Source organism: Syngnathus scovelli, chromosome 9 (assembly GCF_024217435.2).
Source record: "Syngnathus scovelli strain Florida chromosome 9, RoL_Ssco_1.2, whole genome shotgun sequence".
NCBI lineage: Eukaryota > Metazoa > Chordata > Actinopteri > Syngnathiformes > Syngnathidae > Syngnathus > Syngnathus scovelli.
Genome location: NC_090855.1, coordinates 8,177,297 through 8,194,598, shown reverse-complemented (window position 1 = coordinate 8,194,598; position 17,302 = coordinate 8,177,297). Strand labels below are relative to the sequence as shown.

General features: G+C 38.8%; 1 protein-coding gene across 6 annotated transcripts in view; it reads left to right on the top strand.

The window, feature by feature from the left end:
* LOC125974911 (intermembrane lipid transfer protein VPS13B) overlaps positions 1-17,302 on the top strand; it is a 212,407-nt gene that overhangs the window by 1,947 nt on the left and 193,158 nt on the right. For all 6 annotated transcript variants that reach the window (XR_007483786.1, XM_049729841.2, XM_049729843.2 and 3 more), the window contains 4 exons: positions 8,633-8,750; positions 13,024-13,191; positions 13,445-13,626; positions 13,930-14,104. Coding sequence is in view for 5 of the 6 variants with exons in the window: in XM_049729841.2 (XP_049585798.1) it covers positions 8,633-8,750; positions 13,024-13,191; positions 13,445-13,626; positions 13,930-14,104 (643 nt within the window). In the remaining variant the exon portion in view is untranslated. The remainder of the gene's footprint in view (positions 1-8,632; positions 8,751-13,023; positions 13,192-13,444; positions 13,627-13,929; positions 14,105-17,302) is intronic.

Genomic DNA, 17,302 nt, shown 5'->3' with positions numbered 1-17,302 from the left:
AATGGTTGCAAAATTGCCTAAAATTTGCAGAGACCCCAATTACAGTAAACAAATCAGTCCAATGTGAAATGTATAATTTTTCATATCCGACCAAGGCCACTTTTGTATATGTGGATATACAGTACCGTATTTTTCGCACCATTAGGCGCACTGGATTATAAGGCGCAGCCTCATTGAATTTTTTATTTTAGAAATTATTTCATATATAGGGCGCACTGGATTAAAAGGCGCATAAAATAGAAGCTATACTGCATCAAACTGAGGATGACTAGGGTTGCGGTATGCATCCACTAGCCAATGAGTCCTCAGTAAACAATCGCGTTCCTCAAACTATCTCCTATAAAAGTGATCGGAACTGACTAAAGTTCGATCCAACACATTGGTACTGCTTTCTTATGTTTTCCTTCCATATCGATCCGTAAATTTACTCGAAACATTAATGGAGCAGCCTATTTTCAAATGAAAGAGCCTCGTGCGTATAGCAGCTATCATTAGCCACCCGCAAACTCCCATGAGTCTCAGCTCGCAGACTCCCATAAGCCTCAGCAAAGTGTAAACAATCACGTTTTACAAACTCTTTCCCATAAAAGAGATCGTAACCAACTAAAGACCGATTTAACACATTGGTGCTGCTTATTTATGATTCCATTGCATATTGAACCGTAAACGTACTCGAAAACATTAATGGAACAGCTTATTTTGAAATGAAAGAGCCTCGCGGGTACAACAGCTATTCAGTGACGCCCCCTGACCACGGTTGCAATAATGCTGGGAAGCGATGCGACCTTGTTATTTACTAGTCATACTAAAACATACTCAAACACAAGGGCAGAGTGCTGTGTACAACCAGTATGGATCAACAAATTAATCAATTGATCCATATACAAGGCGCGCTCTGCATTATAAGGCGCACTGTGTTTTTTTTGAGTAAATTTTAAGTTTGTAAGTGCGCCTAATGCTCCGGAAAATATGGTAAATGGGATATGTATCTTTTGGGAGTCTGGATGCAGTCTCGATTCTCAGGTGGCTTTCAACCGATCTATACATCATCAAAAGTCGACAAATATAACAATTGTTGAACAAAACATATGATGTCAAAAGCAACGGCAGATGCTAAAAGGTCTGGCAAAAACAAGGTGTTTCAGAATTTACTGTATAAATATATGGGAGGAGCAGCCAGTTCAAGATCAAATTCATTCATTCGTTCATTCATTCATTCATTCATTCATTCATTCGTTCGTTCGTTCGTTCGTTCGTTCGTTCGTTCGTTCGTTCGTTCGTTCGGTCGGTCGGTCGGTCGGTCGGTCGGTCGGTCGGTCAGTCTGTCATTCATTCATTTTATTTAGTTCTAACAATTTTGACTTCTCATATTTTCCTTTATTTTTGATGAAAGGCCAAGTCAAACAATTGCCATCCATGCAAGTTAGATATGGCTAGTACATTTTTTTCCAAAAATAATCTGTAATCAAAGTTTGGGTTATGTTTACGGTTTGTACCATTATGGACAATAATAAACCTCTTTGGGAAGCGGGTCAGTCTTAGCAATGTTTCGCTTTTAATGTATAGCTTTCTGATATTTACTTGAGTCTTTTTGTTGTGTTTGTATTTAGCTCACAGTCCAAAAATGATCTTATTGAATGGAGGCGCAGCAAATATACTGGCACTTTTTTATTTTTCTCGACAGCTTGGGAAACTTCTCCAGATATTAGAAGATGAGGCGCTATCAGCAGAGATTCTGGCTTGACAGTGGTTACAGTGGGTGATAACACTCCCAAGCAATCTATATTTCTTTACAAGACAGATAAGGCTTTGCTGAGTAACTCTTTTCCGGTTTTGGCTCTGTCTTTGCCTCATGTGGGAGTTTTAGCACTGCTGAGTGCATTTGCCACTGCTGTTGAGACTCTGATTGATGCACTGCTTCAGGACGATTAGGGGAGGTGTCTCTAAACATGCTCTTGGTATTACAGAACCTTTTCTTCAGTTGAATTCCTTCCAAAGTGTTTTAAGCTTTATAAATAAGAGATAGTATCCATCTAGTGTAATTGCCAATGATGTGATTCCGAGATCCACCTCTTAAATTCCTTTGACTCAAAATAGAACAAAAATAAAATAGGTAAATACTGCAGACCAAAAATGTAGAAATTGAATGTGACTGTTGGAGAGATTGGAGTATGCTTCCTTAACACCCTAGGAGGTGCTTTTCAACTGATCTACTGAACTTACAAATTTTTCAGGGTCAGGTAAGTTTGTATCTAAATGTTTTTTTCCATTCATGATTTTACTTTGCTCCCATCCATTCTACTACATTTGGGTCTGTTTTGGTCATTTGTGAATTATATTTTTTTCTCCCTTTTTGTCCCCCATATATATTTAATCTTTTGTTTTTGGAAGTGCAATGATCGCCAAAATGCCAATGGCACAATTGAAAAACAGTTTTTTCGTCTGCCACTTTAAGTACCCATCTTCCGAGACAGAACAGGACCAAGACTATTTGTGCTTGTAAATCTCCACTTACAAGGAGCATAAAAGACAAAGGACAAAGTGAAACAAGGAGAAGAAAACAGCCTGTGGGAGTTTGCAATCAGAGAGCAAAAACTGGTTAATCTCTGTCCTGTTACCATCCGGAAATCTAGTCTTTGATTCTCCTGCTTTCAGGCAACAAATGGCTTGCAGAGATTGCACTATAAATCCATCTGAGCATCAGTTAAGCTCGGCTTTGTCTTCAGGGAAGAGGAGTCAGAAGCTGAGAACACGGAGCTTTGAAGCTTTCCTATAATTCAACCTCTTGTGATTAAATAGATAGACACAGACGAACGGAGAGACAGACTGACGGACAGTTTTTGTGTTTTTGTTTCGGCATGCCAAAATGGAATAAAAACAAATGTGGAGGGTTTGCACAAGACTGCCTTTGAGAATAATATCACCTTTATTTAACCTTGAATTTAATGTTGTAATGATGCTCATAGTTCTGTCACTTATTGTTTGACTTGGAAAGAGTTCAAATTAAACAAATGATTTTTGCCAGGAATGTAACAGTTTAGAAAACATAATCAATTGTGCTTTATCAGTTTCTCCCTGATTTAAGTTGTAACAACTCCAGAGTGAGCCAATGCTTGGAGCAGGTTGGCATTCCACGCAGATTTAAAGCATATGTTGTCAGTCATGAATGCAAGGCGGCACGTCTTTCTCATACTTAGCCGCCATTACCTTTGAGTCAGCTAATTCTGGTGCAACACTGCTTTGTCTTGTCTTTGAGGTTTAATGAAGTTTTGGGTTCCTGGTGGGATGATGTTACTGTTGCTCCTCAGACACAGGAAAGCAAGCCAGAGGAAAAAAATTAAAGCCTGCGGCTTCTTCTTCTATCCATTGAGTCAAGTGGTGATCAATACACTCTGGACAGGATGCTGCCACTGCTCTGCTTAATCCTTGCTTTCAGCCCTTCCGGACTGTAGCAATTCCTCAGTGGAGCCGATTACTTGCTTGCCAGGCCCATGCACATATGGAGAATTTTGAATTCAGGTTGCCTTCTCTGGACTTACAACAGGTTCTTTTCAAATATGTTGAAATGCTTTTTAAAGCCCTATAAAAAGTTACTTGTAAGACACTTAGCCACGTTGAACAATGACTGGTTTAACATGTTTCAAGGACACAATTGAAATGTTCTGTTTACCAAGTATGACAGTTTTCCGTTTGTGAAGTCAATTCAATACTTTTAACAATGCGTCCGTTGTATTAGAACCCGGTGTGTGAAAGCTATGCGAACGTGGCGCCTTAACCATCCCAGTCGCATGCTGAATCCTCCAGCAATTTGGCATTGATGTTTATCAGCTCGGATGAAAAGTCTTCCCCCATTTCTTTCTGTTTGATTTGCTGGGTTTAGAACTTTCAAATTCTCCAAGAACACTTAGGACTTCGCCGTGCCTGCCTTCCAGCTGTACCTCACATGTGCAATTAAGCTGTCAAAGTAACCTCGGCCACTGCTTGTATTGTTCTTGGCGCTCGATGTGTTGCTCAAGAGATGCTTATGCCTTTTATTATGTTCCTAAAGCAGTGTATACAATAATGACCCAATGCAAGAAAGAGCGACCACCACTGTTGTGAATATACGGTCGTATATAGTGTTAGTCATAAATATTTTGGATTTCCTTTGATTGGGCAAAGTACGTGTTTGATTTACACGTGGTATGGAACTTTGTTGTTATTTGGATTAGAAATCAAGTTGCCCGACATTTTGGAATTTCCTATTGCGGGTTGTGGTTGATTTGACAAAGATGTATGTGTCTGTGTATATGTCAAGGGTCCGTATGGAGTGTTATACAGTACTACTGTATATAACACATTGCAGTAATCAGCATTAAGGGGTGGTAGTGCTGGCGCAAGCGGCATGCCTCTCATGCTCAGCCCGGCCTTGTGGTTAGTTGATGGAGACATCTGACGGACCAGAACTCCTTAGATCTAAATCTGGAAAAAAATCTCCTGTTTTATTTCTATCGAGTCTCCTTCTATTGCTCCCTTTCACTTTCTCTCACTTGTTGACTTGTTGGCCTCTTCACAATAATTTCCATCGTTTATTCCTTGGTTACCTATTTTGTCTTGAACAAGGGAAATTATGTTTGAATTTGAGATGGTATCCTCCTGAGGATGAGCGGTTGGGAAGATGAATGATTTGAAATGGGAGATACGATGAGACATACTTTTTAACGCCTTGTATTTGTAATCGTCGGCTCCCCAACCCTGTCCAACCATCAAATTCAATATTTTACCAAACAGTCTTTTGTCAACTGCTTATTTGTTAGACTGGCGCTCTGAGCTAGCCACTGGGAATATTTTAGACTCCAAGTCAGTACCTTGGTGAGGAAATGCTGAGTCGGAAAATACTTTGCTGCCCTGTCTCTTTTGACTTAGGGCTAAACATGCAGCCCCACCCATAAAGTCCACACTCATCATTGGCTCAGAAGTATATGGGGCCAAGTTAACATTGGCTCACTTGGACCCCAAACAACAGCCTAATTTCAACAAGACACAAACTAGGGGCTGTTCATTGTGCTAGAATTTTTATTCATTGGGGTAGTTGACACCTGACAACTGTTTTAAATTATAAAAAATGAATCGTAAGTCTCTTCTAAAGCCCTTGTTTTTTTAATACCCCATGGACAGAAAATAAACTAATGTTTCTTTACCACTTTAGCTGACAGTGGTCTTTCTTTTCCCAAATATGTACGAACGAGCAAATTAAACACATCTCTTTAATTGTTTTATAATGACTATCAGACTTCGTAACGGTTTCATTAAAAACCCATTAGTGGCTTTTTTGTGGGGGTTAATCTTACCGATGAGTTTGAAGCCAAGGAACATTAAAAAAGTGTAATTTGATTCAAATGCGATGAGCTCTGTTTCACTCCACTTGCATTCCAGTGGGTTTGTTGTCAATGGGTTAAGCTGCTCTAAAAGGCCCAAGAGAAGTGTAGAAAAAGTGTCCACATACTGACATTACATTACCGACATTACTGAAACAATCACAGTCTTTTTTTTTTTTTTTGAGCCAGCTGCAAACCATTTTCTGAGTGTATGTTGTTAGTGTTTAAGCAAGCGTAGATACAAGGCAGTTCAAATACTTTGATATCTGACTGACTATGTGTTTTTTGCACTCGTTATAAATGACTGAATAATTGACTTCGCATTTGTATACCCAAATGTAAATTGTTGTACGTATTTGCTGATAAAAACTTATGAAACCCTTTTTTTGACACACTACATGTTGCTAGCTGGTTCATTAATGCACCTTAATTGAAATCAATATCACTTTTTTAATCAGTAACAAATTCTGATGGGATCGGTTCTAATTCCCTGTAAACCTTTCTGTGTGTGTGTGTGTGTGTGTGTGTGTGTGTGTGTGTGTGTGTGTGTGTGTATATATATATATATATATATATATATATATATATATATATATATATATATATAGAGTATAGATATATATAAAACACTACAATATGTAGTTGTTAAAACACAGTAGGGTCAATAGTTTTGTTGACCCTGACATGAAAGATGAGGCCTCTATATGTCAGTTGTGAGCGGGGTGGTTGGCGGGGTTCTGTCTTTGATAAAGACCTATTGGGTTTCCTTCATTTATTTTATCATGCCAAGACGTTTGCCCTTAACCGCTTGGCCTCCAATCCCCAGGCCTGCCACTTTGATGTCAGCATGAGTTTGCTCGGGACTCGCAGTGGAAAAACAACAGTAACCGTCAGAGTGTTTGCTTTGTCCCGACTGGTTTCGTTTTAAATTGCTTTTCTTTTACTCATCCCGTGACTTGTTGTTTTATATGTGTGGTTTTATTGCGGCACACTGCTTTTATCTTATTGCTTTATTTATTTATTGCAACCTGCTTCATAGCCTAATTCCAAGTTTTCTATGAGCTAAAGTGTTAGTTGTGACTGAATATGCATTTAGGCCGGGAATCTGCAAATGACTAATAAAGTTGTCTGAATCTCAATTTGATTGTACTGTTTGTGGCCAAGAAGTCTGTTATTAGAAAAAAAAAAAAAAGGAGTTTGGTTTGCAGCCACAGATAAAAAAAATATCTGCTATGGTCTTTCATAGAGTGCAGCAAACAGCAGACAATGTACTAATGTAGCAAATATTGTGTAGTAATACAAAATGTGATGAGAGGCAACAAAGGTTAGATATTTCTAGAACCTCTGTCTCACCGGTTGTATGTTTATACAAAGAAACGTATGACACTATCTATAAAGACAATCTTTCTGATAACCAGCGCTGGCAGTAAGGTTTAACAAATTTTCAAGCGGCTCAGATGAGGGTCAACACTTCAGACATGTTTAAAACATTGCGTCTGGGTCTCTCACTCAGCCATATGTCTGCAGGGGCCTCCCTGTGGCCTGAACCTCAACTGGTGCCCACTTAACCCCCCTCCCCAATGCCACTTTCACAGCTAAATCCATCTTATTTGCCTCCTTGCTTTTTCTCTGTACAATATTTTGTTTCACATTTGAACTGACTTGGCTTCAGGCAGTGCTTGTCCAGCCTCAGTCACCATTATGTGCTTCCTGTGTTCCTCCAGCCCTTGTTCCTCACTTAGTGCCCTTGTGTGGTAACCTCGAGTGATCCATTTGCCAGACTGCCACTGAGGCCACATTATTTAAGAAAAAAAAAAAAGTGTTTTGAGCCTCTTGAGAATAGTTTACTGCCTGAAATGATATTGAGTGGTTAATTGCGCCCAATCCTCTTTTTTTAGTTTGAGTTGTCAAAACCAGTCTACTTTTAAACCTTCAACAGCTAGTTGATTTTGTTGGTTGTAAATATTTGCAACTGCATAAAATTTAACCTGGCTCGTGCTTGTTTACTTGTTTTTAAAATTTATTTATTTGTACTTTTCTGTACATCACCCTCGTTCAATTTCAAGCGCAAACAAATTTCTGTAGCATTTTAAAATTTCTTACATTGTTTGCATAAAGGCAGATTTAGAAGGCCACAGTGACCTCCATAAAAAAATACACTCATGTGAATGCGGCTTTTCTTTGTGTTGACCATTTTACCACCTAGGTTGGCTGTTAAACGGTTACAGTGCTCCAGTTACCTTTCAAATTCATACACGGTGCTTATCTCACGTAGCCCACCAAGCTTTTCCCAACATCTCAGATTTTACAATTGTTGAAATGTTTTATCCTAAGCCTTTTCAAGATAATTATTATTTTTTTAATCCTCCCTACCTTGTTGCAGCACGTTTACATGAATCAAATTATGAGGTATATCTCTAAGTCAACCTTTTGTGTCTGGAGAGTTTAGCCTATAATAATCCTTGTGTGTTCTGTGTTATATGATTCTGATGGTGTCACATATTGGCAAGTTTACATATTCATGACTGCCATCTTTTTAAACCACAATTGTTAAATGTTAAAAATGTATTACAATATACTTTTTTAGACAACCTATAACAAAACATCCCCAAAAGCAAAACAATGTGCTTAGCGTGGATGTTTCCTGAGCACAATGGGGTTGCCCTTGAGGAAGATACGAAATTCCCAAATCGCTCACAGGACCGTTGATCTTGCCAGTCACTCTTTCAAATCTTTCTCGTCCTGCATCCTTGTGCAAGTGTTCTATGTAGTGTGATGAATGTACTGTAATATAAAGTAAATATAAAAATCTATTTTGTCTTCATGTTTTCCATGTTCTCAATGATACTAAGCACCTTGCAGCAATGTTTCGAAAGGTGCTGTTTAAATAAATTTCTTATCGGTACTAATACATGCCTCCATGTTGCGAATGCATTCCTGACTTGCATTCATTCAGAGGTGATGGATAGTGTTGCGGAGGAAAGACCCCGACTCATCCAAGGCTCACTGTTTGTTTGTAGAGCCTGTAGTGGGAGTAATGTCTGCTTGGGACCTCAAGAAACACTCAAAAACAGTGTTGCTTGCTTTCTACCAGCTGAATGAATCTCACACTACACATATTTGCCGGGATTGTTGTTGTTACTTTAAGCCGAATGAACACAATGACAGAATAATAACATAATTGGTCAGAACAGAATTGTTATTTTATCACAACTCAGTTATGTCAGTGTCCGTTTTTAAATAAGCTTTTTTTTTTCTTTTCTTTCTTTCTTCAGGATGACCATGATAGTGAGTCCAGCTCCACGAGTCGCAGTATGTCAGAGAGTTCCAAGGCTGTAGGCAAGCCCCGCCGACTCCAACAGGCTGCCCCCAGTGACCCAGACCTACCCCCAGGTGAATGATGGCCCAGGGGCCAGTATAGCTACGCTGCCTTCCATCTTTTTGAATGACTGCCAATGAAGGCTGTGGGGGAGGACAGGGACACAGACTAGGCACCTATTCCTTAGGGGTGTAAGGGTCCACTAAAGTCACTTTTTGGTTCAGTTCGGTTTCTTGGAGGCTTTGGTTTTGTTTATCTTCGTTATGCAAAGCACAGAATTTCTTTTCATGTTTGTTTTGAAAAGATGACAAATAACATAAAAAAATAAAAGAGACGCATTTGGGTGATTGTCTGCTAAATTATACTGTAATAAGTAAATACACTTACATTGAAGAAATGCAAATTTTTTAAACAAGTAGGTCAATGAAATTGTGTACCGATCGTGATCATCCACCGATAGTGATTGGCCGGCTTTTGAAGAAAAGTATGTGATCGGCATGTTGAACAATGGCTTTCATTGCCAATCACAAAAAATGATTGTAGCTTGTACTTTGCGGCCTGCAGTCAACTAGATACCAGCCTAGTATGTGAAATATAGTGACTCTCTCTGCTGCGCATTATAGACCACACTGGTAGCTGAATCATAATATATGTCAGGGTGTTTTCTGCACTGTCAAAATAGAATAATATTCTGTTTTTGGATTTTTTTTTAATCATCAAATTCATTAATTGATGCTCATCAGAATAGCAGATTATTAAAATTATTTTTCATCACTCATTGGAGCTTTAATGACACGTACACCTGGTTGGGAACCATTGAATAAGCCTTGTTAGCCTTTTATATCAATTCACAAGTATATACATTTCTATTGAACAATTCATGTTGTTTTGAATTTTTTTAATAATTGGAAAAAGGTTTTTTGGGGGTGTAGAAGAAGAAAGAAAGAAGAACGGAAAAGAAGGGGTTTTCAGCTTACAGAGTAGGTCACAGTGTAACACCCAAGTTATACGAAACTCAGCGTGCATGAATATATGAACTTATATTCAGTCCTAGTTGGTTGTATCTGGGGAGGATCCATTTCCATGCCTGATGTTATGAGATAATATCTCTCCCCAGCTGTTAAAGCAAGGTGCCTCACCTCAGATTCTCCCCTTGGGCTTGCATTTAGCTGAGCTCTGAGGTAGGTGTGAGGGAGAGAAAATCCCACCACACTTTTTCATCAATGCGCCAACCAACTACAGTACAGTAGTAGTGGCAGTGAACAACTCCATCCAGTGCTTGGCATTTAACTTGGGATGTGAAGCTCCCATATAGGTGCTGACTAACGGAAACACTTGCCATTTGGCCCTGGAACACAGCTTTTGGGTAACCGCACTTGGACAAAAAGACCAGGTTCTTATACCACTAGTCCAGATGTTAAAATAAAAACATTAAATACATTGAGAAAATGCAAAACTACTTGGAAGATAATTGCAATTGTTTGGAATATAGACAGGGAGTTCTTCTGCTGGCGTTTCCAATGACGTAGTACTCGGTTATGGGTAGTTGAAGCTAGCAGACCAGTCTGAAAGCTTACGGGTTGAGGCTAACCCCGATCGCCGCTAGCCCTTAATCGCCAGATTATATCCAATAACGCGTAGATAACAACTGTCTGCGAATGACAGCTTTATTCGTCATAAAATAACAAATACCATGACAAAAAGTCAACATGATTAGGAAACGGGAATTGTGGGTGCTAGTCCCAGATCTAATTTTAATATATAAAAGTCGCACCTGACTTTGCAGACCAGCTAAACTACGGAAAAAAAGTGTGATTTATTGTCCGAAAAATACAAAATAAACAACAACAAAAAAGTTCAGAACATGCAGAGGATTGTCCGATTCCATTCAAAATATTTGACCTGTTCATCGTTTGATTTATAATTTTCCCTAAAATTGAATACCAAACCTTGTTTGCATTAATAAAAGCAAACTTTTGGACTCTGTTGCAACCTGTGCTTCTGTGGTAAGATGCATATTAAATTTCACTGGCATAGGATCCTAATTATCACACTTATTATATGTCTCAGTCAAATATTTGCCGTCAGGAATGATCATTTTCCATTTTGTTAGGATCTTTTCCAGTTCTTATGAATTGCATTTGTTTAAATACTGGCACTCATAAATGTTCCACATTTGTTGTGCCTCTATTCAGTGTGTCAAAAATTGTGCATGCATGATTGTGTAATTATGTGCGTGATTGGAGGAGATTGAGCTTTGCCTGGGCTGCAGTGCAAACACACTCCTGAGATAAATCCACGGTCCAGCGCTACTGCTGTCGTGGTACTGGGGCCTCTCCAAAGAGAATAAATACGGCAGCTGTTCTGGTATTACTGGCAAATGCTACTTAAGGATACCGAATATCCCACCCATGCGCTTTTTACATGTACAGCTTACCTCTGTACTAGACAAGTAGTATACTAAGCATTTTTGGGTTTGAGGTATCTATTTCACTCTCTTAGAAGAAAAGGAATGAATGAAATATGTCTATAAAATACATACTGTGATTACTTTGTTGCAATTACCCAATCAAGGTTTTGTTTTCTTGCTTCATTGGTAATCCAAAAGAGAGTCAAAAAGTACATTTGTTTTCACAAAAATCCAAGATTTAATAGGGTTGTTTGTGTTGGTTGGAGTTGATAGACTTGCCTTGCATGTAGAACATTAAAGTCACAAAATGTTTTGCATTCCCACAAGCCCACTCTTTCCTCTTTTGTGACGTGGGTGAACATTTTTGAACAGCTTATGTTTTTGGCTGTAGGATACGTGCTGGCTATGTCAATTGTTTACAGAAGGTCACACGAGTGTGATAGTTCATAGAGCGTCTTTGTGTGAGGCAAGAATAAGTACAAGTGAAACATCCCAGCAGTGGACAAATTAGATCCAGAAAGGGAAATAACATTGCTGGTTTAATGTCCATGCTGCTGATGCAACAGCAGCTTTCTAACCGACCTCAGAACCACAGCCACACTCATACATGCTGCAGAAGCCAGAACACACACAAACCTTGGCAGGCACATGCTTGCAAAGCCAGGCACCTGTGTGACAAACACGCGTTGCATTTGAAGTTGTGTTTATGTCAGCCTCACTACTTGCAATTTTTCATGTCCAGTCAGGCACAGCAGAACACCTTGCTAATTTATTTGATTTAATTTCATCAAGAGCATCATTTAGTGCTGCTCCGTTATTGGGTCTGTTACTCTTTAGAGTATTTATGAAAATACAGGAAGATAAACATTTGGTTTTGGAAATAAAGTGAAAACTCAAGATGTTTGTACAGTATGTTTTACTATGCCGTGACTGTGCTGAACAGCACATTGGAGAAATAAATGACGGCACCGCTTCGATGGTTTGGAGTATTCTTTTTGCAGTATTTGAAGCACTTAAGGTAGCCTTGCCTTTTACTATGGGAAATTTGGGATAGTGCCACAAGTGTAAAATGAAGTTTAAAGTGTTAGTGGATGACACAAACATTACTGAGCCACGCAAAATAAATCAATCTCTGTGAAAATTCTGGGGAAGCCAGAAATCATGAGCAAAGCGTTATTTAATAAACTGCAGTGTGTGGCTATGGAAGTGCAACCAGGTAGGTGCCCGTTCTTTTTCCAAAGTTGATGTGACTTCATGTGAAAGGCCTTACATCATTCAGAAGCTCCAAAACTCTGTTGCTGAATAAATGATGTGTCACGATCATTTTTGTTGGCTTTTTAAAAATGTTTACATGAAGGGAAAAGTTCTCATTACCTTGCCTCTCATTTTGCCTGTGGTACGATGACATCACGTTTTTTCTTTTTTTTGGACCTGCCTTTCAGATGCTCTATTTAAAGACACAAAATCAGCCAGCTCTATTTCTTTGACAGGTGCAATCCTGGCTGTGTGTGTAATCAAATTTATTCCCCTTTTTGCTTGCACAAACCTTTACGGTAATTCAGGCCGTAAGCGATGCAGTTTATAACTCTAAACACCGACAGATGATACAGTGTAAATGTGTAAAACTGAAAACGAATTCTAACAAAGTGAACTTGCCTTAGAGTTCCAATACTTTTTGCAGGGGGTGTATTTGAATAAAATTAAAAGACAAAAATGCGACAAACAATGGCACTAATTTAAGAAAACAAATATTGTGGGATCATAGATCATGCATCTAGCCTAATGGAACTAGTTGGCACAGAAAAAAAAGGTAGTATTTAACCCTTCAAATAATTTTGCAATGAACTAGAAATTGTGAGCAAGGTTGTCTTGTCCAACATGTGTTGTGCTCGCGTGTTTTATATGTTTTTTAATCATATGCTTGTTTTGTGTTCTAGGTTATGTGCAGAGCCTCATCAGACGTGTGGTGAATAATGTCGATGTTTTGGTGAACAACTTGATATTGAAATACGTTGAGGATGACATTGTGTTGTCCGTCAACATTACTTCAGCCGAGTGCTACACTGTGGATGATGAGTGGGAGAGGGCCTTCATGGATGTCACAGGTAAGAACGGCAACATTTGTTGTGGTGAACAAAAACCTGTAATGCACCGTTCAAAATCATTATGCATGTAAGATTTAAGTCAAACATTTTTCTTTTTTTTTTTTTTCCAAGCTAAATGTTGCCATATGTTGTTTCTCCTGCTAGTTTAAATTAGTGTTATCAATGTCAGACAGTTTTGATAATCATTTACAATTTGTGTGAATGAGAGAGTTGGCTCTGAGATCAATATTTCGTAACTGTGCTCTTTCTACAGCCCCGGAACTCGTTCTTCGGAAAGTGATCAACTTTTCTGATTGTACTGTGTGCTTGGACAAACGGAATGCAAGTGGCAAGATTGAGTTCTACCAAGACCCACTGCTGTACAAATGCTCCTTTCGAACGCGTCTTCATTTTAGTTACGACAACATCAATTCTAAGATCCCCGCTATAATTAAAGTAAGTCAAAAAATAAACATCACCATTTCGGAAAAGTTGATTTGATCTCCCATTGTGCCACATGCTGCAATGGCAGGAAATCTAATAAGACATCAATTAAAAATAGGCTCTGCCCTATAATCTTAAAAGTTCATGTTATAGATAATCAGAACTAATTTGGTTTCACTAGAGATTAAATATAATTGTTTCCATTCATACCTCAGTGGACACCTGTGAACTTTGAGGAAATTGAGAAAGCTAAATTCTCCTTTTTTTAAAAAAAATATTTATTTATATATTTCCTATGTCTTTCCTATGTCTCAGATCCAAACCATGGTGGATAGCCTGAAGTTGTCAATTACGGATCAGCAACTTCCCATGTTTATCCGCATTTTGCAACTGATTGTTGCACTCTACTATGGGGAAATAGGAGCGCCAAAAGAAGGAGAACGAGAAGAGGGAAGCTGTCATGTCAGAGAACCTGGAACAAATTTACCTGGTGAGTGAGATGTGTTCTCATATTCATTCGTTTGTTCTTTTATTCATTCATTTAAAGAAAAAATTGTGACTTTAGTGATTAAAACAATGACATCTAGGTCATTTCCTCGCACAGCTTGCATTGCTTAGCAAAGGTTTTTTTTTTTTTTTAGATATTAAGATTTGCTTTGGTTTGTCTGATAGGTCCACCTTATCAACAGATTTCAGGTGCTAATTTACTCAGGGAAATAATTGTTGCCGAATAGAAAGACAAGTTATCCCCATGAGGAAAAATTACCCCCCCTCACACATGCACACACACTTCACTTGACATGATGAAATATGGATTTGATTAAGTGAGCATGCAAGGGAGTCAGAGCTCCACGGATTCATTGCGCACCCCAAAGTGAGTACTAACTACAGTTCCTCGAATAACTCGTCCTCATCCCTTCTTTTGTCCGTAGCAGCGCTGGAATCGGCCTCGGTCAAGTGTTTCAAAACGATCTTTTTATAAATGGGACAGTAAGTGATCATTGTGTATCTTCCTTATGTTGAGCATGGTTAACTGAACACAGACCATTGTCATCAAGCTTGAGCCTCAAGGATCAAGTGAAGAAACAAGGGTAAATCAAACACAGACTCATGTCTTAGTTTTTGATTTGAACCTCATAGGAAATCACACTCTTCACATCCTGGAGCCAACTAAAACACACATGGTCCTGACTTCATTTGCGGACGTGTGCACACTGCATAATACGCAATTGTACCTGGAGCATTTGCGCATGTAAAATTAGGTTTAATGGTCATATGCCTTGTTTTTGTTTTACTACGTCATTATGTAACAGGAACCTTCACTACTGTTTAATTCACTTGCCTATAATACCGTTTACAACAACAGGAACTCAGTATGGTTGTTGATTGCTATGTTGTTGTGAGTTTGGCCTTGTCCAATCAGAGATCAGCAAAACGAGTCACTCGCATTATTGGTTTGGCACTGAATGCCCTTCCTAATGCAACCCACCTTTTTTTTCTTATTATTTGAGCTTGCAGCCGGTCGTGGCCGGTTATTGGGGTATTGGCCAGGAATGGAATCCACTCCCTCTACATTGTTATAAATTTACAATGTTTTTTGTATAACGAAAGACACAACCATAACTAAACCCCACCTCATGCTCATTCTCATCTCAACACAATTGAGTTATCACGTCCCACGTCTCAATGGGCCAACACCCTATTTGTAGAAATAGAAATAAACAAATAGAAAAAGTGGTAATCAGAACCAAGGGAGTCATGGAAGAATACAATATATTGTAGCTGCTTCAGTTACTCCCACCAACCTTCTCCCTGCCTGTTGGCTGGGAACTGTAAGTTGGCGCCGTTTAGTTTGGTTTCCAATGCCAGATGTAAAAGTTGGTGTCATGCTACTGCTATTTGGAGCCTCTGAGAATAAATTAGTATCCTATCACAAAAATATACAAGGGGGGACCAACTCTTGGAACCCGAGCACCCACAGAGCTTGTTTTGCTGGAAGCCATCGACAGAGTAAAGAAACTGGGTGTGTTTGCTGAGATAAGATTGGGAACAGCTCTGGCTCGTACATGAACATTAGGCTTTACTTGCGATTTTCTCCCCAATAGTAATGCCAGAAGAATTAGAGCGCAAATAATGTATTGTTGAGTTTAGTAATTCCTAACCAGCGTACTGTGGCACACAAGCATAACCATCTGTGGAACTGCTGGAATTCCACTGACCGGTAATTTGTCCCAAACATCTTATTTATTTCATTTCAAATACACCTTTGGCCATCTATCCATGCAGTGACTACACAATGCTCTTCCATTAGATGATAATCTACATTACCTCTGTAGCCAGCCATTCATTACATTACAACAGAATAAGTCAAGGTTTCCTGCAAGTATATCAGCTTTGTGTTCAACTGAACAAGTCCAAATTTGAGTAGTTCAATTTGTGAGTGTATGCAAGATAATCATTATTTGAGTACTGTATTTTCCAGACTATAAGGCGCACCTAAAAACCTACAATTTTCTCAAAAACAGTGCGCCTTATAGTCCGGTGCGCCTTGTATAAGGACACAGTTTTAAAATGGGCCATTCATTGAAAGTGCGCCTTATAGTCCGGAAAATACGGTATTCTTATTTTTTATGACCTATATTTTGGTCTTGTGTCATGAGGTTTTTCCAATGAAATGGGTGGATTGACTCAAATAGGGACCACTGGTTAGTTATTATAGTGCATTGTGTTTCAGGGAAACAAAATAAACCAACAGCTAATAAAAGCCTTACCCATGAGTACATTTTGAATACAACCGCATTTGATTGTTTTGACTCTTAGTTATTGATCTCACATGCTGTATGTACAGAAATATGCAAAAGTTTCCTAACGTCACTAGTTTTCTTGTTTCAATTAACTTTTTCCACAGCAGCCCTTTTGAAATAGTGAAACGGATGTTGCTAAATACTCAATGTGTCTATGCCTGAATATTGTTCAAGATTTACTTTGATGAGCCTGTGTCTTATTGACAAATTGTAAGGTCAAGGACTTGACCCATCAACGATTTAGTTGGGAAATTTAGTAGTTTTAGCAAGTTTATGTGAGGATTCTAAATTTGTCTTTCGGTGTACGTATGGGTGCATGCGCTCAATTTGAGTATTTGCGTGCATTAGCAAACTCTCTTTACTGTATGATTTGTGTGTAAGGGCCTGGAGTTTGTCCAATGGCTCATGCATATGATTTGTGCTCTGTAGTGTGTTTGCTTTGAAGGAGTGCTTGCTGTCACTTTTCTCATAGGCTTTTTGAATGGACCAGACTATCACACATATTGGTTAGAGGCCACGGGATAGAAGACGTCATATGGTTCACATATGTCAGGGTGATGACATGTCACAATGTTTTGGATTTAACAAAGCATATTAATAGCATATTAATATGGATACGAAAGGATGTAGCAGATAAAAAAACATGTTTATACACTCTCACTTTCATACACTATCGTATGCATGGGTGTCTGTCCTCTACCTGCGTATCTGTCATCTGTCTATCTATCCGTTTGTGTGTGTATTCGTATGCGCACACACGCACACACACGCACACATATTTAATACCCTGCATTGTAATGATTTTTTTCATTTCTGAAAATTTTACTGCAAGATTATTTCCACACATAAGATACTCTTTAAACCTCAAATATTTTGCCAAGTTA